The 21,029-nt window shown below is 50.9% G+C and overlaps 1 protein-coding gene across 9 annotated transcripts in view; it reads left to right on the top strand.

The window, feature by feature from the left end:
* PRKAG2 (protein kinase AMP-activated non-catalytic subunit gamma 2) overlaps window positions 1-21,029 on the top strand; it is a 194,697-nt gene that overhangs the window by 152,372 nt on the left and 21,296 nt on the right. For 5 of the 9 annotated variants that reach the window (XM_037029472.1, XM_037029474.1, XM_037029476.1 and 2 more), the window contains 3 exons: window positions 8,743-8,849; window positions 18,374-18,455; window positions 19,508-19,566. In XM_037029472.1, coding sequence (XP_036885367.1) covers window positions 8,743-8,849; window positions 18,374-18,455; window positions 19,508-19,566 — 248 coding nt within the window. The remainder of the gene's footprint in view (window positions 1-8,742; window positions 8,850-18,373; window positions 18,456-19,507; window positions 19,567-21,029) is intronic. The other 4 variants (XM_037029473.1, XM_037029480.1, XM_037029478.1 and 1 more) reach the window with 2 other exon arrangements.

Below are 21,029 nucleotides of genomic sequence, written 5' to 3'. Positions count from 1 at the left end.
TGCCTGGGTTGCAGGCTGGTTCCCTGCAGGTCAACTCCCAGCCAGGGGACACACAAAAGGCAACCATACATTGATGTTTCTCTCTCTCTCTCTCCTTCCCCTTTAAATGTAAATAAATAAATAAAATCTTAAAAAAAAATAAAAAAAAAAGAAAATTTAAAAAAAAATGGGTGAAAATGCAAAAAAGCACTAGAAATAAAAGGGCTTTCTTATTAATAAGTGCAGACATTTAGAAATAACATTGAAAGAAACCTGCATATTTCAAACTATACCAATAAATTTAAAAATCAATCACTTTTGAATGGATTTTATAAATTTGCGTTTTCCTGATTAGCTGATGATCCCTTTGATCAATCCCTATTAAAGAAATAGGCATTCACTAAATTGCACACTTGAAATGGGTGAACGGGGTGGATATGAACTTGAACTATAGCTGACTAAGCCGTTTTGTGCCAGAAGCAGTGAAAAGTCCTCGCCCCTCCTCAGGCCCTGCAGAAGTCCCAGCCTGTGGGTGGGCGGGCTCTGTAAACCCCACTGGGAACAGTTCCGGCCTCTGTCATTTGAATTATTTTAGGGCACAGGAAACGGTGGCAGCTTCCCAGCTCATTCTTGACATCGGAACCAGATGACAGCCACAAAGAAGACAGCAAATGACTGGCCTGGCTGGCGCTGGAAATCCAGGCTGAACTCCTGCAGAAACGTCAACGCCGTGAGGCACGTGTGGAGCTGGGAGTTGGGAGCTGGGAGCCAGCGAGGTTTGTCCTGCGGTTCCTGAGAAATCCACCGAGGGAAGGAAGGCCGTGGGACGCGAGAGCGCCCTCTGGGCCTCGCAGTAGACGTTGGAATAGCAGCTGATGAAGTTTAACACGTGCTCCTTCCGCAAGGTCCTTAGGGAGCTCCAGAGACAAGCTTTCTTCCGGTTGCTGGGCGTGTAGTGGACAGGGGGGTGGGGGTTGGGCAGTGTGGTTCCAGGCATTATCACGGTCAAGGTGGTCCTCGCTCTCCTGACGGGTGGTCCTCGCACCCCTGCGAGCTGACCTGGTCCCCACTGTTGCCGCGGCGCCCCAGTTGGGCCTGTTTCCTGAAAAAGAGGAAAACGTGGGCTGCGACGGAGGCCTCCGTGGGGTGGTCCCTGGGATTCTCCGTGAAGCCATTTGAAACTGATGGGGGTCACCTGAATTTCAAGGCCACTGCTTTGTCCGCTTTAGGCATCTGTTGCAGCTCCCAGAAGTAGCCAGCTGGGGAAGCTGCGTGCCTTTACTTACCCACACTCTTCCTTCCTTCGTCCCGTTCACCCTGGTCGGGAAAAGCAAATGCATTTCCTTCTTCGGTGGCCTCTGGACTCCCAACACAGGGAAGCAGACGCAGGAGGCGTGGGAAGGAGAAGTCACATTTAAGCTGTGACTTTGTTAATATTCCCGTTTCTAAGCACTTGAGGGAAATCTGTGCGTTTCCTGTTTTCCATACGCTTCTAACTTCCACGTTCGCCTTTTTTAACCTATTTCTTGCTCAACTATTTGAAATAGTTTTATAAAAAGAAAAGATACCATATGCATATAGTAAGCTTGTATTTCTAAATTACATTTTATTTTTATCCTCACCCGAGAACATTTTTTCATTCCTTTTAGAAAGAGAAGAAGGGGGGCGGGGAGAGAGAAGAGACATTGGCGTGAGAGAGAAACCTCAATCGGTTGCCTTCTCATATGCGCCCCAACTGGGGACTGAACCCGCGTCCTGGGTACATACCCTGACCGGGAATCGAACCTGCTACCTTTCAGTCTGTGGGACAAGGTGCCAACCACCTGAGCCACACTGGCCAGGGCATTGTGTTTCTGAATTTAAAAATAACTAACATAAACATTTTTTAAAATTTTAATGTTAAACCCTGTGGCTCGCTGGCGTTCCTGGCAGATACAGGGATGCCAGCAGAGGACAGGAGCTGGTCAAAGAGAGCAGTCCTCTTCTGTGCGCCGAGGCTTCATCTGTGTCCCTTGACTTGAAATCTCCAGGGTCCGTGTCAGTCCCTGGGGTGTCTGGCCCCGAGCAAGCAGAATGAATTCTCTCTGCTGCCGGAGGTTCGGCGGCGTCACTGCAGAATCAAGGTTATTGCCGGGAGCCTCTTCTTGCCCTTGGTGACTCGTGTCCCTCTGCATCCCTGGGGCACTCGCGGCCAGCACTCAGCTGTCCCCGCCACCTCCTCCTGCCCTCGCTGTCTCTGTCCCAGGAACAAATGGTCGATGACAGTCTGCTCTCATCGTTTTCACACAGTTGAGGCTGGGAGTGCTCAAGAACCACACCCCCTTGGAGTATGTTCTTTGCAAGCTCTAAATTCAAATTCCGTGTGTGTGGTTTTTAGAGGTCGTTCGTGACCGTAGTGTTTATGGGACACCACAGACCCGCTGTGGGATGGGAACTGATAAAAGTGTTTTGCTGCGTTTCTCAGTTTTACAGCAGTGGGGACGTTTTCAGGTCGTCGGCAATCTTACTCAATTTAAGAACATGTCTTTGTCCAATAAAAGTAGAAAATAGCTTCAATATAAAATATCCCTGCAAACACTTGTAAAGCTGCAGATCAATGCTGTTTTGCTTTTAAAAAAAATTTCAGGGGCCACTTCTCTCGGAACGTTGTTTCTGTGACTGAAAGCGTCCGTTTCCGGTCCCCTGGTCTTACAGAGGTCTGCAACAAAGGACCTTTGTGGGCCACTGAATCCGGACCCACTGGAACTCATTTGACCTCGCCCACGTCCTTACGTCCCTCTCTCGGATTAGAAGGGTGGCACAGTGGGTCACGCTTGGTCCCTTGCGTTTTCCCTGGGTGTCTGCCGGGGACATACAGTTGGGCAGGCCTGTCCTAACACCCTGACCCCTGCCCCCAAAAGCCATGGTCGAGAGGAAGTGCAGACCTCCGCCTTCGGTGCAAGGCGCAGATGCCAAAAGCGAGTGAGTCGCCCAGCCCCGGTGGGAGTGCTAGAGCTGGTGCGATCCCTTCTGACTTGCGGGCCTTCGAACTGAGCTCCGAAGGTGTGGTGGTTTCCCCAGGCCACCGTTACACATTGCCTCAAACTCGGTGGCTTAGAAGGACAGGCCGGCGTGGAGGCCCGAAGTCTGACGTCAGGTGTCGGCAGGGCTGGTTCCTTCTGGAGGCTCTGAGGGAGCGTCGCCCGTGGCTGCGTCAGCCCGACCTCTGCCCCATCTTCACTGGCCATCGCCTGTGGGTCGGTCTGTGTCTTCTCCTCTTCCCTCTTCTTTTATTGTTCTTACTGACTTTAGAGAGAGAAGGAAATGCTGATTTGTTGCTCCCACTTAGGTGTGCGTTCATTGGTTGATTGTTGTATGTGCCCTGACTGGGGACCCAACCCACAGCCTTGGTGTGTCCGGAGGATGTTCTGACCAACTGAAGTGCTCCGCCATGGCCTCCTCTTTCTCTCCTATTAAAAAACATTGCTGATTGGATTTAAGGCCCACCCTAACCAGGATGATGTCCTCTCAAGACCTTTGCTTGAACTACATCAGAGAAAACCTCTGTTCCACATAAGGTCTCCTTCTGACATGCCAGGCAGGGACATCTTTGGGAGCCCAGACTCAACCCACAGCAGAAGGGCAGGTGGGACGGGAAGGCTCTGTTCTAGAAAAGAGAAAAGCGCGTGCAAAGCAGCCATGGAAATAAGGAGAATGTTCCCAAAGGAAGTAGCTGTGGGGTCCTGGGTGGGGGGCGGGATCCCTGGGGGATATGGTGGGTTAGAGGTCAGCTGCTAGAAACCTGGAGTGGGGGGTTGGTGTAGTCGCGAGGACCTGCCAGAAATTGTTGGACCGAGAGTGGTAGGTCGTTGGATCTTACAGGAGACACACTCCCTGCCGCGCTTTTCCTCTTGGGTGTGTGTGATTGTTCACATTTGAACTTAGGTGTTGCATTTTCCAAGTGTTTTGTTGACCTTCGCACATTGAACGCTTTACCATATACTTTGTACTTCCTGACTGCCCTCTTTGGCAGCTCCCCCAAACAGTCCGGTCAGCAGGTTACTGGGAGGGTGGGGGGTTTCACGTTGTTTCAGGAAGAACAGTTGTCCTCTGGTAGAACAGTAACTCCGTAACTATGCTCCTGTCCAGTGATACATAAAATAACAAAAGAATGGAACATTGTGATAATATCTTAGCCCCCGTCACCTGTTGAATAATGCAAGTTTGAACTTCATGCCTCCCTAGGAATTTTAATAATGCATTCCAAACAGCCTGTTGTTGTTGAATGGTTTTGCTGGGTTTTTTTCTTTTTGGTTTGACTCCAAATTACTCTGGTTTTCTCTATTTCAGTGCCTTTTCCCCTGCAAGTGTGATCTGAGGCTTCATCATAGTGTGAATAGCACAGATGAGGCCACCCAAAGTCAGCTCACACTGAGGGTGGAGAAGCTCTGACATTTTAGGGTATTTCGCTTTGTTTTCCCAACTTAAATGCTAACACTTTTGTTACTGATGTTGTTTCTTACTATATTGATAATAATCTGTTCATGTTGCAGACCAGAATAAATTTTGTTGTCATTTGTTTTACGTATTTAACATTTTGCTTCTGCTGCGTTGGGCCAAGCTTTTTACATTTAAAAAAAGTTTTGTATATTCTCCTTAAGCCTGAGAACCTCATTCTAATTATGAGAAAAATGTGGGACATTCTGGCCAAGGGGTGTCCTCTGAGGCACCTGCCGGGCCCTCCACCAAAACAGGGAAGGGCCAGGTCTCTGTTAATAATTTGTTCGTGATCATTTTATCGGTTCACTAGCTGCAGCAAATGTACCTACCACACAAGACGTCAGTGATGGCGAAACCCGGCTCTCACGGGTTGGGGTGCACAGGAAGGGGCCCAGGTGCCCCACCCCCACGCGCCCCACCCCCACGCGCCCTCACTGCCAGAGGACCCCAGAGGCCCAGCTCCCCACCAGTCCCGCTGGTGGGAGGCCACAGGTGTGAGCAGGGGTGTCCTGGGAGGTTGGGGCAGAAGGGGGGCGGAATTCCAAGCCAGGCCCCACTGGAAGGACCTTGGAAGGAGCTCCACACCTCCCCCCAGACCCATCCGCAGAGCACAACGCCTGCCCAATCCTAATGTAGTGGTGCGTGAGAGTGTAAAATAGCATCGAAAGTCCGCACTGAGACAGACGGAGGGACAGAAGAATCCCTGGTCTGGTGTGTAGCTGCCCCGCCCTCAAGGAGGTGGAACATAACCCCCAACTCTGTAAGTGCGGAGACCACAGTGTGAGAGGAAGGGATGGAGTGCAGTGGAGAGGCCGGGCAGCTTCTTACCTGAACCAGGGGATCCTAGGATGGGTCACATGCACAGCAGGCACCCTTCACGTGGCGAATGAGGTGACCTTTTAGCTCAGGGTCTTCCTCCCAGAGCATAGCCCCAAGACCGAGAGGATGAGAAAACCATCTTGTGAATCTGAAGAGAGAGCCATTCCCTGGACTACCTGCCCCGCGCCCCTCTGAACGGTCAAGGTCACCAAACCCAGGGTCTGACAAACTGGACAGTCTGGGGGAGCCGGATGACTCAGGTGCCCTGCCTGTGTGAGATCCCAGGTCAGGAGGAGGACATCAGGGAAGTGAGGGAGACCCAGTAGACCGTGAACTGCAGCAGTAAAGGCGTCACTGTTGGTTCAGCGGAGGTGCACCGAAGTAACAGCCGTCAGATGTTGGCTTGAGGGGAAGCCTGGTCTGAGGTGTGCCAGGAACTCATTCATCAGCCATGGCTCTTCCGTAAAGCTGTTTAAAGTAAAATGTTTAACTTAGCCCTGACTGGTGTGGCTCAGTGGATTGAGCACCAGCCTGAGAACCGAAGGGTCACCGGTTCGATTCCCAGTCGGGGCACAGGCCTGGGTTGTGGGCCAGGTCCCCAGGAGGGGGCGTGAGAGAGGCAACCACACATTGATGTCTCTCCCTCTTTTATCCCCCTCCCTTCCCCTCCATCTAAAAATAAAAAATAAAATCATTTTTAAAGTGCCTAGAAAAATAAAATGTTTATATAAATATTTTTTTAAAAATCAACAGAAATTAAGACGACATGAAGGGGTTAAAAAATTAGAAGTTTGAGTGTCTCTTTTCACAATAAAGTTTTAAGATTCCATTTCAGATATCTGTATCACAGTATCATCATCTATAATATGTGTGCTTCTTTTATGAAAAGGTTTGATTTAACCACTAAACAGAACCTCTTGTCAGGGTTCCTTCCTAGGAGATGGGCTGTTACGTTTTGTTATAGTTTCCCTCTTGATCCCATCCATTTGAACTTCAGGATTTGGCCGGCGTTGTGTCACTTACATGTTAGTTCAGAGTGTGCTTGACTGCGGCGACCCTTTTGACCTTGTGTCTGCGCACATCCCCCAGTCAGTAGGCTCTGGGGACGCATTCAGTCTGTCCTCCTTGGTGACGTGGGACCAGCGACAGCAGAGACGGCATGTGCGTCCCGTTAGGAGAGCTTTCTGAGTTTCCGTTCTTCCCCGAGCACCTCCCGTGTCCCGGGACGTAAATGTTTTGGGGCACGTGAGAGCACTCGGACGTGAACGTCAGTGACCCTTCTCTGACTGCCGCGGTCATTCACTCCTGAGCACCCGCCTCTCCCAGATCGTGCTCTTGATGGCGTGGTGACAGTTCCCGTCCCTGTTCTGCTGGGGCAGCAGTCGGGGACTCCAGCCTCTAGCCCCGAGGAGGTGCTGGCAGCAGCTGCTGTCGGCCCGCTGGCCCACCAGAGCGTCCACACTCTGGTTTGGTCATCCCTTCCTGGGGCATTCTTTGGCAGCCGGCCTTGTGGGCACAGGGCAGAAATGCCAGAGGTAATGCCCTGGTGACCCCCCCCAACCAAAGAAGGCACGGGGGTCGGGGGAGGGGTTACGGTGAGACAGTCTGAGGCCTGTGCCGTACACAGGCATCGACGGAATGAATTAACGTTCTCAATGAGTGAGATCCTGATCGTTCAGGGTGTACCCAGGAAAGAAAAGAATGTGAGCGCTTCCAGGTCACTACGAATGGGATATATAAAGTGACGGCTGAAGAGAAATCCAGAGAGGCTGCCGTAGGCACCCAGAGGAGGGGTGGTTGTCCAGCCCCTTCCTCACCCTTCGTAGCTCAGGGGAGGTGGCTGCCTGTGTGAGTGACCCTGTGTGAGTGACCCTGTGTGACCCGGCAGCTCGGCCCCGTCGCTGATTGCCAGGCGCCCTCATTCTCCCCCAGCGTGAGAGCTTGCGGGGCAGGGGTCACATCTGTCCTGTTGGCCTTTGTTTGCGACACTGGAGACAGTGCCTGGCAGCCAGCAGCACCCCACGAGTGTCCGCCGGCCCCACAGGGTTGTGAGCAGGTGAGGCAGCGGTCTCCGCAGGAGCACCGAGCCTCGGACGGGATTCGGAGCCCGCAGTTCCCGCTTCCTGCCCTCCGAGGTAGTCAGCTCCTGAGCTCCCAGGAGCCTCAGTTTGCTCCTGTGAAAGCGGAGAAGTCAGGGTGTGCCCTGCAGGGTCGTTAGATTAAATAAGGCGATTTAACACAGCACCTGGGCTTCCAGCACAGAGGCGCCAGTTCCCCGGTGCGCACGGGACGGGTGTGAGGCTGAGGCAAAGCTGCACAGGAAAAGGTGAGCAAGGGCATGTACACCAAAGCAGGGTGGACGAATTCGAGGGAGACGCCAGAGCCCAAGAGGCTCCTGAGCCTGGACCAGGATGTCGGAGCAGGAAGGGAGACCCTGGAGGAGGGAACTGTCAGGGGCTGATGGGGAGGGCGGGTTGTGGATTGTTGGGCCCTGCCGGGAGGTCAGAATTAAAGCAGGTTGGGAGAGGGTCACGTAGTTGACCGTGAGGTTGGCAGAACGGCAGGCACACACTGCCTGCCACAGCAGGGGACCTGAGACTCAGAGAGAGAGGGTCCTCTGGTTCATGGCGTGCTCTTTAACCGGCTCCTCTACCGAGTGCTGTGGGCAGTCGTTTGTCCTCCCAGGTGGTCTGTCCCCTACTGTCCCAGTCGATTGGCCTGGGCTCAGAGGCCTTGTCAGAGTCTATCAGAGAGAACAGTGTGTGCCGAGCCGTGGACACAGGTCAGGGGTTAGGTCACTGCAGGAGGGCCATCGTCCCCGCAAGGAGCACCGCGTTGGAATCAAGAGGCATCTGGATTCCAATCCTGGTTCCACAGTGTCCCAGTCACGTCAGGGAGCTGAGGCCTAGAGGCAGGGGTGGGGGCAATAACTGGGCCAAGGAGAGGCAGGCAGAGTGGTCTAGGCCTCGACCCTGCAGCCAGGGCCCCAGGGAGGAGGAGAGCGAGCACTTAGCAGGGACTGAGAGAGGACAGCGTGGCCGGCCGAGCGATTTCCCATTGTTCACAGCCGGCGTAGGGAAATGCAGTGGCATGCTTTTTGTTTTTTATTAACCCTGCCTTCTGAGACCTTGTTAAACTTTCTTTTATTTAAGATCGGGAAATTTTTTTTGTAGATTCTTTGGTATTTTCTGGTTAGGAAACCAGCTAGTCTTCAAATGAAGACAGTTTTGGTTTTCCCTTTGTGTTCACGCCTCGTTTTCTCCCCACCTTGCTGTGCCAGCGAGGACCTCCAGGGCGGCGCTGTGTCAGGGAGAGAGTGCATCCCAGTTACCTTCTCATTGTCATGGGGAGAACGGGTCTCATTTCCCGTGACATCTGTTAGCAGGTTTTTCGTACATACTCTTCGTCCAGTGGAGGGCGTTCTTTATTGTCACTGAGAGTTGCCCTTTTCTCTTTCCTTTTTAGCAGAAGATTCAGAAAGCGGCGTTTACATGCGGTTCATGAGGTCACACAAGTGTTACGACATCGTTCCAACCAGTTCAAAGCTTGTGGTCTTCGACACCACGTTACAGGTGGGTGTACCCAGTCTTCTTGAGTTGGCGTACTGTTCGGGTGGCGGCCTCACGAGGTCATCGCCTTCCGTCAGTCCCAGCAGGCGTGCACTGGGTCCTTTCCACGCATGGGTCCATGCCACATCTCGAGGTGGCCTTGAGGGCAATGGGCCATGACTGCCTCTCTGTGCAGATGAGGAACTTCAAGTTCTAGACTTAAAGAACTTGAGTCACAAAGTCGATTCCACAGATTCTAGAACGGCAGAGCTTGACCCATGGAGCTGGTGCGTGCTAGCCCCCGGCACCCACTGTGAGGGCATCAGCCTCCGTGGCTCCTGTGAAATGGCTGCTCCCTCCACACACCCCGAGGGGGGGTTTATTTAGTAGAATAGCTCATGAATTAATTTGAAATAATACTGGTTAGAAAGGAAGAATCACTATGCTGGATGATAATCTGCATTTGTTCATAGCAGATTTGAACCTGCCCATTCTGGTATTAAGACTGCTTATTGGCAGCTCATTTTCCACCAGCGTGACTTACAACCCTAACCGGAAAGTCCTCAGTGATTCATTCAGGGTAATGCCAGGTGTCATCTGTGCACACACACGTGTTCAGTGTCTGTGTGACACACACACCTTTGCCGAGCAGGACTGCCTGCAGTCGTGTCCCAGGTCCCTTTTGTCTTCCACTTGCGTTTGGTTCGAGTGTGGAAATACAGCGGATTTTGGCAAATTGACCTTTTTTCACACCTTACGTCTTTGTGAAATTCATTTCGGACCAGGTCCCTCTAAAACCCAAAGATTCTCTGATTCTTGGACTCAGAAGTCAGGAAAGCTTCCAAGTACAATATTCTGGTAGAGAAAGGGACAGACGGTCACTTTCAGAGAAGAAATACAGCCTCCGCCACTACAGTGACAATCACCAGAAATTCTGAATCCCCAAAGACTGCTGCCGGGTCAGCCCGCCGGCAGCCATGCCCCAGAAGGTTCACTCTCCCAAGAACCCGGTGTCCTCACTGCCGGTTGCCCGCCACCAGGACGACGACAGCTGCCACGGCCTGTCTGTGCCCTCACGCAGCTTCGCCCTCGCCGGGAAATGGACCTTCCTCTGGATTCAGAATGTCGCCAAAGCGAGTAATCCGTGAAAAATGCGGGGCCGGCCTGCTGGAGGGGGACCACCTGTAACACAAGCCCGGCTGTCGCTTGTTGGTCGGCGGTCCACAGGGAGTCCCTCCCACCCCTGCTGTGGGTGTGCACAGGGGACAGCAGGGGATGCAGCTGGTGCCAGTGACAGGAACGGGAGCCATTGCTGGGGCATCGTCCTCACTCTCTGGACCTGGCCAGCTCCGTCCCCTACACCGTGGGCACCCCACAGTGGCCGGCTGTGGAGCACAGCCCAGCGTGTAGCTGGACAGGTCAGATGACACCCGTTTATGGGGACACTCGGGCTGCACGGCCCCATGGCTTCTCATTAGTTTCCTGTCTCTGCCCAGTGGGAAGCCAGGAACCTGAAGGGGCCTCACTGGGCAGCTCTGGCTGTAACTCTGCTGGTCGTGGGCCACGTGGGCCAGGAGCCTGCACTGGCTGCCAAGAATTAGCTTGCTGTGGTCCCCTCCGAGAATGGCTTTTCTGGGTCACTCAGTACATGCCTCAGAGTGGCTGCTTAGAGCCGAGCGTGCTGCTTCCGAGAGACCGACCGACCGAGTGGTGTGGGGCCGGCAGGGTGAGCACAGAGCAGCCACTGAGACGTCCCTGGGAGGGGCGTCTTGACACTCCAGCCAGCATCCTCGCAGACCCCGAAGCCTCACCCTCTAGTTGGCAGGTGTCTCCTGGGGCATCGGAATTGTCGCTGCTTCCTGACGGCAGGACCTGGTGAGCAGCGTCACCGACGGCAGCCGGCGTGGTGGGCGGCGTGTTGGGATGAGCAGCAACGCGCATGCGTGGTTCATGCAGCGTGCGTGGGGTGCTGGAGCCCAGGGCGTGTTGGTGACCTGAGCCGTGCCAGGTCCACGCAGACTGCCCAGGCCATGGACAGACAGCTCTGACTGTCTTGGCAACAGCGCTGGTGCCACCACACCCCATCCGGGTGCTGCTGCAGTTAGTCCCCGCCATCACTCGGGAAGGTGCGGTCACAGAGCAGTTTAACTGGGGCCAGAGGGGTGGGCGTGACGCTTCGCACCCCTGCAGGGCGAAATGTCTATACACGAGTGAGTTGGAACTTTTCTGCAAGGGACATTATTCTGTCCGCCACCCCCATAAATGTATTCAGTCATTAATAGCGGTATAAATTTACAGGGAGAGAGCTAGCCCACTAGTTTATAATTCATTACTACTTTATTTTGTTGCTCAAATTATTCCAATCAACATGACTGCTAATTATGCCAACGAAAGAGAAAACAGGCAATTACCCAAATAAGTGGCTGTTTGCCAAGCACACGTTTTCAGAAGAACACGTAGGAAACGTAGAATGAAGACGCTGGAGTCAAAAGTGAGCTCAGAGAAGGGATGGCTGGGCGGGGCTTCCCAGGTGATCTCCACTGGGATTGGATAAGATCCACTGGGGGGGCGGGGCTTGCTTATTTTAAAAGCTGAGAGGATAGATAGAGCCAGGTGGGGCTTCGTGCTCAAGATTCTCACTGCAGGTGCCAGTGGGGAAGAGGTGAAACTCTTCAGCACATGGCGTACTTTTTCATCCTCAAGGTAAATGATCTCCAGCACGGGGAAAGTGCAGTAAATGGTGACGAGAGGTCATTGAAGCCCAAGACGGGTGTGGAGATTTTAGGACGGTGCATTTAAACCAGGTTCAAATGAGTCATGTCCTGGTATAGTGAGGGGGGACTACCAGGCTCTTGTGATGTCAGGGGATTGTGGACAGTGAGAACGGTCTGGTCCCAAGGCAGTGCGTGGGGAAGGCAGCATCCGTCCCAGCTGAGATGCTTGAATGAATTATTAACAAAAAAATAGAAGGAGTAGTCACCCCTGGGAGCCTATTATGAATTGACCAAAAATAAAAGTCACAGAAGGTGAACCTCTTATGTCTGGGTTTCAGCTAGATAGTTTGAAAGAGGCCTGAATGGTGTCCCCATGCGTACGAGGCAGAGTTTGGCGGCTCAGTGAGTGAATTGACGGCCCATCTGGACCCGAAGAGAATGTGGATTAAATCTCCGTCAGCCTGGAGCCAGATTTCTTATTGTGTCGGATGCCTCTCGTGGGCCATTTCACGTCACCTGCACTTCCAGCCACCGCCCACCTCAGCCACCCCCAGCACAGGGTACCTCCTTAACCCCAGTGCAGAACCTAAGCTGGTGGATAAACACACCCTCAAGGTGGACAGTCCTGAGAAGATCTCAGTGGAATGAGTGGCAGCTGGCCCTCACTGTGGCCACTCAGTCACCACCCCCTCCCCCCACCCTGCACACACGTCCTGGCATTTCCGTTCTCCACCCCTCCCCTGGGCTCCTGGTGAACCGCGTGCAGGCCAGGCTCTGCCTCCTGGACCTGAGCTAAGGCGCACGCCGGCACCACAGGTTTGTTTTACCCTAAGGTCATCTAATGAACAAATGACTTGAAACCAGGAGCAATAGCTGATCATCATCAATATCCAGAAAGATCCCTCAACAAGCTAAATCATTCTTTTTTTTTAAGATTTTATTTATTTATCTTCAGAGGGGAAGGGAAGGAGAGAGGGAGAGAAATATCAATGTATGGTTGCCTCTCACATGTCCCCTGCTGGGAACTGACCTGCAACCCAGGCATTTGCCCTGACTGGGAATCGAACCGAGATACTCTGGTTCGCAGGCCTGCGTTCAATCCACTGAGCTACACCAGCCAGGGCTTAAATCATTCTTAAGATCAATTAATAACTAGATGAAATGATCGCCTGTCGATATTCCAGGAAAGGGTCCATCTGGGGACTGAGCACCGTGGGGCTGTGAGGGTGGACACATGGCTCTTCTACTCAGTTTATAGACCACTGGGAATATGGAATTACGGATTTCCTAACAAGGGTCACTTTTGTTTAGAATTACCTCTCGCTACCAGGGTTGCTGGAGAGAGCTGCTGTGCTTTTTTTTTCTTCCTGTTTAGAGAGAGGGGGAAGGAAGGAGAAAGAGAGGGAGAGAAACATCAATGTGTGGTTGCCTCTCATGCACCCCCCTACTGGGGACCTGGCCTGAAACCTAGGCATATGCCCTGACTGGGAATCGAACTAGCGACCCTTTGCTTCACAGGCCTGTGCTCAATCTACTGAGCTACCCCAGCCAGGGCTGTTCTGCTTCTTTTCTGATCTCCATCTTTTGTGTCAGATTGCTTTCTCCCCTCTGGAGCTGTTGGGGTTTTCTCTCTGCCCCTGGCTCTCCGGTATTGCACACTCCGTACCTGGTCACGGTTTTCTTTCCTCGCGCCGGGCACGCGATGCGCTCTCACGACCCAGTGCACATTGTTCCGGGCCAACTTCCTGCATCAATCACTCCTGACGTTTTACTTCTCCAACTTCAATGAGCTGCTGTTGGGCCCCCTGCATTGATCCTTGAACGTTCTTCTCCTGTCTCTTTGTCTCGTTGCATTTTTGTTCTACTTTTTGGACAGTTCTTCATTTTCCCGACCCACCAGGTAGGATACGTGTCGAACTGCAGCCCCCGTTGTCCAGGGTGTTTGTCACGGGGCTGTGACAGTTTGAGGGGACGCACTGTGTTCACAGGCTGGCTTCTTGCTTGGGGGTTCCCACGAAGAATAGAGATGGGCCATCTTTTCATTGGTAGCCCCCAAATATTTCATGTTGGGAGCAGTTTCTCTAGAAAATAACCCTTTTTCATGGTGGTGCCAAGTGGCTGTGGTTATGACCAGAAGTGAAGCAGCCCTCCTGTTTGATTTGAGACCTGTGCCCACCCCTGTGGGCGCCTGCAGAGCCTCCGGTCTTGGGTCTTCCGTGTCCAGGGAGAGACCGGGCTGCTCCTCCCGTCCCTGGACTCTCACGGCCCAAGGCTGTCCCTCTCTGTCCTCCTCCGTCTGACTGCTTTGTGCCCCAACAGTCTCCTCGCTCCTTCTGCTTCTAGTCTGTGCTCCTTGCGGCACGGGGATAGCGTTTCGAGAGGGGACGTCATTGTCAGGAATGTGTCTGCGCTGCCATTTTTCCCACCGAAGGAGTCACAAGGGGAAGCCACAGTCACAGAAGGAGGATTAAGTGGGACCTGTGGGGGGCGATGGAGGCTCAGCTTTGATTGGAGGGATGTGGGTAGGTTTTGTTGGGGAGCCAGGTCAAAGGTGGGTGGGTTTTCACAGGGAGACGGGGAGGTTGGTCCATCTGAACCAGAAGGAACATTGTGACACAGAGGACCACCCCCCCAAAAAAATGGAAGTTCGGAGAGGAAGGAGTCGGCTGGAGTTGTGGGGATCGGGGTGGGGCTGGTTTTGGGGGGCTTTAGATCCCATTCCTGAGGGGCCGGGCCCTGCTTTACGCAGTGGAGAGCCGTGCAGACGTGAATCCTTTGGACGAGCTCTCATGTCGAACTTCAGTGAGAAACCAAAGTGAATCTCCCTGGCTGGTGTGGCTCAGTGGATTGAGTGCCGGCCTGGAGACCGAGGGGTTGCAGGTTTGATCCCCAGTCAGGGCACGTGCCTGGGCCAGGTCCCCTGTTGGGGGTGTGCGAGAGGCAACTGATCCGGAACATCTTGCACATCGATGTTTCTCTCCCTCTCCGTTCCCTCTCTCTAAAAATTGAATACACAAAATCTTTTTTGAAATAATTTTTCAAAAGTCCCACAGTCGGTTGAATCACTAAAAAGCAGGGCGAAACTGTAAAAAGCATCAGCGGAACTGGATTCCCGTTTTCTGGGACACCGTGGGCTGCAGGGCGTTGGTGGTCAGGGACCCCTCGCACAGCGACGGCCCTGTGTACTCTTTCCGTGGTACCTTTGTCCACTCCACCTGAGTATCCCCTTTGGTCATCTGAGACCCCCATTGGGAAGTAGATTTTAAAATCGATAACAGTTTGAGCAAATTGCCCATCAGTGGAAAAGAAAAAACTTTTCAGCGGTCCTCGAGATTTTTTTCCCAGTCAGAACGAGACTGTTCTAGTCCCTTTTCAGTCCTCCTGTCGGTGAATTGGTAACACCCTGTGCCTCCTAAAATTGTGAAGAACCTTGTAATCAGACTGTTAAATGGGCCCTCAAACAACTCCACACACACATTTAAGAATGGAGACTCCTGTCGTGATGTGTGGGCATGCTCCTCAGGGGTGCGTGGTGGGGAAATTAACGCTGTAAATCTTTCTCTGCCTGCTTCCAGTTGGGTCAGCACAGTGGAAAATTAAAACGTTTCTTCTTTATGGCCGTACGTGAGATAGCACGCTGAACGTCTTCCCCTCCAAGCCCAGTGAGTCCCCACGGCGTCCAGGCTCGGGGACGGCTAGGACCGGAGCCGAGGCACGATACTTCGCTCCGGGCACCCTCCTTGGCGTTGGCTTGTTTTACCTCTCCTGCCCAAGCGAGGGCATGTCCCACCGTAAATTCTGACCGTCCTCTGCTGTTGGGCGGCTGCTCCCTGGGGCTTTTCTGTCTCCCCGCCCTTGACCTGCTTAGCATCCGCCATGCGAGTCTTCTCAGAAATAACTGGGGAGCCCTCATGGCCGGTTTCTGACGTCCACATCGAGGGCCTGTGCGTCTCTCTGCACACGTGTCTGCCTCTGTTAGGGCGCCCCCCCCCCAGCGTCTCCTGCCCACCGGCTGTGGGACTCAGTGACGCAGCAGATGAGTCAGAGACACTGGTGGAGAAGCACGGTTTTTCTGTTCTGTTTCTGAAAGAACAGCCATTATATTTCAATATGAAAATTGGCCCCTGTCCGTCTGAGGGTGGCTCCTGAGAAAGTTCATGTCTTTCCCCCTCTGGCTGATGGTCTCTTCACCTCTGATTTTTAGCATCTTGTCTGGGATGTGCTGAGGTGTGGTTTTCTTTGTTTTTATCCTGCCTGGGATTTGGTCCCTTTGGACAGATGGCAGTTTTCTGTTGAGGTCCAGCCATCGGAAGGTGACTTGGGGGGAGTGCCCACAGACCAGTCCCATAGCACCTGTGGGGCTCCAGCCATTATTTGCTTTCCTCTCAAGAACCGTAGGGCCCTCCCACCCCGACCCCACACCGCCAATCTGGCCCGGTCCGTGCTCGCCAGGGCTTTCAAACAGTGGCGGGTGTGTTTGGCCCACCTTGTATTGCTGGTTTCCTCATGGCCAAACTCAGAACACTCAGAACGGAAGGCCTTTCAGCAGCTCTGGGCACTTTGACTCTGATGGGTGATCCTGACGAGTGAAAATGCTGGTTTCCTCTGCTAAGAGAGGTCCCTACTCCCACCAGTTCAGAAAAAACAGCTAAGCAGATTGCTTCGTCTGCTTCGTCTGGGTTAAAATCTGTGTATTTGTGACTTCTCTCTCCCCTAGTCCTTTCTAATGCTTCCTAGGGCCACACCCAAGGTTCTCAGAGTCGCTTCCGAGTCAGAATAGCCCATTCAAACTGGCACGCCATCCCAGGGTGCCGAGACTGCTAGTCACAGACAGTGTGGATGTTTGGGCAGTTCTGGGTGCAGGCTGTGGCTCAGACTGCTTCATCAGCTCATGGTGCCAGTTGGATTACTGCGTGTCCTCGTGTCCTGGCGGGGGAGGGGGGGCACACTCCACGCTATCCTCTTCCCAGACCTGCTGGTTTGCTCAGCTGGTGGATGGACCCCCTGCAGTCCTCAGGACAGCACCGGCCCTGCTGAGATGCTGCAGAGACTGATTAACGAGCTCCCTGTCCCCACCGGGCACCTACACAAGTCATTCTCGGTCACGGCAGATTCTGTCATATTCAAGGCACAGACAGGTGCAGAAGTATTCATCCTGGTCTGATTTGAAACTACAAGTTTCTGTAATTCTCTCATGTCTTTTTGTTATTAAGTTAATAGAAGTTCTAGAACATAGTGAGAAAAGAATCATTTTTTTCTTAGTTAAAAAGAGATCTATAAATCTATAAATAATTTTTGAAAGAAATGTACTCCTAGTCCCAGCTTCTTGAATCAGAACTCTTTTTTTTGCTTATTTCTCTACTATCTTTTCCATTTAAATGTATATTTTATATAATCAAGGTATCCTATTTGCATTTTTCACTATCATATACCTTTTTTTCTTTTTTCTTTGCTGCAACTTAGTCTTCATAATTGTGCTATTGGCCACCTTTCTCATTGGGACACCAGTATGAAACCAGTTAGCTTTTGTCGGGGATGGGTATTTTTGCAGTTTCAGAACTGGAAATAGTGTCACATTGAACACGAACACCATTGGTTCAGGAATCCTGCTCCTAAGATTTTACTCTGAGTAAATAATTCAGCAGAGAAGAAGCAAGCATACCGATGCCCAGAGAGTATGACTGTGTCAGTGATTGCCGACACGTGCCGGGGCTGCAGACACACCCTGATGGCTCTGGGCGCCACCGGTGCCTCGCGGCAGCACAGTTACCGGTGCTGTGACCGCAGAATATGGCTGAGTCAGCGGCCCTACATGATGCTCTAAATTTGCTTTGATTTTTGGTTTTTTTGGCTCCTCATGAAGTCAAACCGTTTCCCCAGTTTGCTGTCTATATTGAGAGGGCTCATTTACGATGCTGGACATTCGGCTTTTAATAAACCTTCTTAACATTTTTTAAAGATTTTATTTTAATGATCGTTCTCCAATGTTTTTAAAGATTTTATTTATTTTTGGAGAAGGAGGGGGAGAGGGAGAAAAACATTGAGGTGTGGTTGCCTCTCATGCGCCCCCTACTGGGGACCTGGCCCAGGCATGTGCCCTGACTCGGGAGCCAACCTGCAACCCATCAGTCTGCAGGCCAGTGCTCAGTCCACTGAGCCACAGGAGCCAGGGCACCTCTGATCCTCCTTTACCTGCCGTGGCTCCCAGGGTCATTGGGCGGGAGGGTGCCGGGAGACAGCGCACGCAAATGTCATCTGGACGGGGACCCACCTGTGACAGGCACGTGCGTGTTCATGTCTGAAAAATATAAAAGTCCTACTAAACGACATCTCCTGTATATCTTCTTAGCCTCAGGGACGTGAGAAAGTGTGCTTGTTTGTTAGTGAATGTGTGAAAAACAAACTTTTATTTCAAGGAATCTGATAGAACTTCTATGTTTTGAAGTGAACTAAGAATCACATAGAGGAGAAATTAAACTCTGAAGTTTAATTCTTTTAAAAGGCTTTTAATTACTGTTTAAAGTTTCTGTTTATGAGAGTCTTTAGCTACAATAAGAAAACATTTTTGAAGTTAATTGTATTGTTTCTGTTTCAAAAAATAATCCCCAATCCCTCTATGCCCTTAAGTGACACAAAAGCACTTTTGATCATATTAATAAATTTGGTTATTTTTAGTTTATCAAACTTAGAAAACTTAATATTGAAGATAACTGATAAGATTTGGTTGGCTGTTTTTGTCAAAGGTATTTTTCTTCCAGACATGTACACTTTAAAATATGTTTCTCTCTTCTTTTTTTTTTGTTGTTTGTTTGTTTCTGTCTTCTCTGCCTTCAGGTTAAAAAGGCCTTCTTCGCCTTAGTAGCCAATGGTGTCCGAGCGGCGCCCCTCTGGGAGAGTAAAAAACAAAGTTTTGTAGGTAAGCATTGTGGCCTCTGAGGAAAACCCGGAACCTTGAAAGCACAAAGCCCAGGACATTTTAATGGGTGCCGGTTGGAACTCACCCTAGTAAACACGTTAGCAAGTTAAAGGACATTCTTGCTTTTATGTGTCCGGGTAAGGCGGGGCCGCTAGTAAATTCAAGACCGCTCCTCTCCTTTTATCGAGTTTCCTATGATTCAGCAGCTTGTCTCTGGAGGATTTCATGTGCCAGTCCCTGCGAACCCAGGGACCGGGGTCTGAGGGGGCGGCCATGGTCAGACGTCTGTCTGTCAGCCACCTTTGCGCACGTTTGCACACCTGTGGTCCCTCCTGGCTTCCTCGTGGGTGAACACCTTTTGTCCGGACAAGCCATGCAATGTAAAAGCGATCAGTCCCTTCACGAAATATTGTTATACTTGTTAAACACCGTGTGTCTCACAGTATCTGAACTCCGTGATTTCACATCTTGGCAGTCAGAGCAGACGGGGTGTTGTCCCTGTCGGGGAGCATCACGTTAGGATGAAATGACCAGCCCTGTGCCTGCCTCCCCCTCTGGTTGCAGTTTCCTTGGTTACGGTTTCCTTGGTTACAGTTTCCTCTTTGTGGTCCTGGCATCTGGCACATAGTAGGCACTTAACATGTAATGACTGGTGAAACCGGTTTTTCCAAAATGGTTCCCAGGAAACAATCCAAGCATCGTGTTGCTGGAGCTTCTGGAATACTTTATTTTACTTTCAAGTATTTTAAATTATTTACATGTAGCTGCCAGTCTTTTGTGATGTTTTATAACAGTCGTTAAGTTTTCCCTCACTGAGTTGCCAAATACTGTGATTAAATCCAGTGACTGTTGGATTAAATTTCAGCTAAATTTGTGTATCTTCATAGGCTGTAGATAATTAACAGATTAAGTGCTTTAAATGATGTATTGCACTGCGGTTGATACCCACACACTAGCGCTTTTCTGGTCACTGTTCCATGTTTGCCTGTCATTTGAAATTTTTCTTTCTTGTTTTCAGAGTTTCCTATTTAACATGCAATTTTCTGTTCCAGGAATGCTAACGATTACAGATTTCATAAATATACTACATAGATATTATAAATCACCCATGGTAAGTGCCAGAAATCTGTATGTCCGTGATGGGAGCTCTGCTCTGTGGGTGTGTGCATATGAAGTTTTTTGTGGGTTTGGGGTTTTTTTGGTACAGGAGTGGTGCCAGTGGTTGATTTTTTCCCAAACATACGTGATTCACAGTGAGCCCCGTGTAAATCGGTCCTGTGTTGGAAGCTTGAAGAAGGCAGTCAGCCTCAGGAAATGGAGAGGGTGGTTGGTTCGGTATCCGGCTTTCAGGAATTCCCGGGCGGTGGGCGCTTACTTCTGGCCTGGATCAGGGTATTGACCTCATTTCCACCAGGGGCCACATCAGCCTCGAAGTTGCCTTCAAAGGGCCAAATGTAATTTTAGGACTATGCACATGTAACTCCTCCTTAACTAGGGGCAAGGAGCTCGGCACTGTCGCCAGGTAGAAACAAGGTGTTGGGCGGGTACCGGCTCTGTGTTTGCCACCTGTGGCCTACATGGTCAGTAGGTTTCACTGAATGTGTGGCCTTGAACAGGTTGATGGCCACACTGCAGTGTCAGGAGGCGGCCTGGGCCAGGCAATGAAGGTGGCCCCCACAAAGCTGTCATCTGGGTGGCCGTCCCCAGTGACCATGTGCACTCAGAGATGAGAATTACCCTCGCCACAGGACATGCCCTCGTGGGCTGGTGATGGGTGGGCAGCTTCCGTGCACTTATCCCCAAAATGTTACAGCAGGAATGACAGGTGTTCCGTCATTTTAAAGAAGTAAAAATTAAATTTGAAGAAATTCTGTGTTGACATTTTCCTGCCAGTTAGAAATGGACCGCTGGTGGTTAGTTTTCGAGACAGATGCCCTGGTCCCTGGCCCAGCTGTTTTTCACACGAGAGTATAGCAACCCACACATGGCCCTTGCTCTAGCGTTCCAACCTCATGATTCTACCAGCATGTTTGGTTTTGGGGTTTTGTTGTTTTGGGGTTTTTTTGTTTGTTTTGGCAAGGGTGGGAAAGAACAGTATTGTATACTGTTTCTTTAACTAGTACTATTTTGGGTATGTAGAAGGTAAAAGATTCCATGTAATAGTTCATATTGCCCAATAATTAAATTCTATCATAAAATGGAACAATAGGTTCCTTCATAACGCGCACACTCTCAGAGGAAAATTCTACCAAAGACCTGTAGTTATTCCATATGCATTTCACCAGATAGCTCTGATTTCTTAAATGCCACTGATGCAGGCAAATACTGATTTTCCTTATAATGGACATCTCTCTGCTTTTGGGCTTCCAAAATCACAGAGTTCGATTATTAAGTGGATAGATTTTTATTAAGTGCAGCTAAAGCCTGTATAACAAATCTCAGCAGTAGTCAATTAAATAAAAATGTCTAAAAACACAGTTGTGTCTAAATTATACAGCCCAAAATTTTCTTAATTCTTAAGGATACATTTTTCCCTCCACATTTCACCTCATTTCCTTTTTTAAAAGATTTTAT

This window comes from Sturnira hondurensis, unplaced genomic scaffold (genome assembly GCF_014824575.4).
Source record: "Sturnira hondurensis isolate 20B ecotype Veracruz unplaced genomic scaffold, ASM1482457v3 Scaffold0020309, whole genome shotgun sequence".
Taxonomy (NCBI): Eukaryota; Metazoa; Chordata; class Mammalia; order Chiroptera; family Phyllostomidae; genus Sturnira; species Sturnira hondurensis.
The sequence above is the reverse complement of the archived record's forward strand: the minus strand, read 5'-3'. Positions and strand labels throughout refer to the sequence as shown.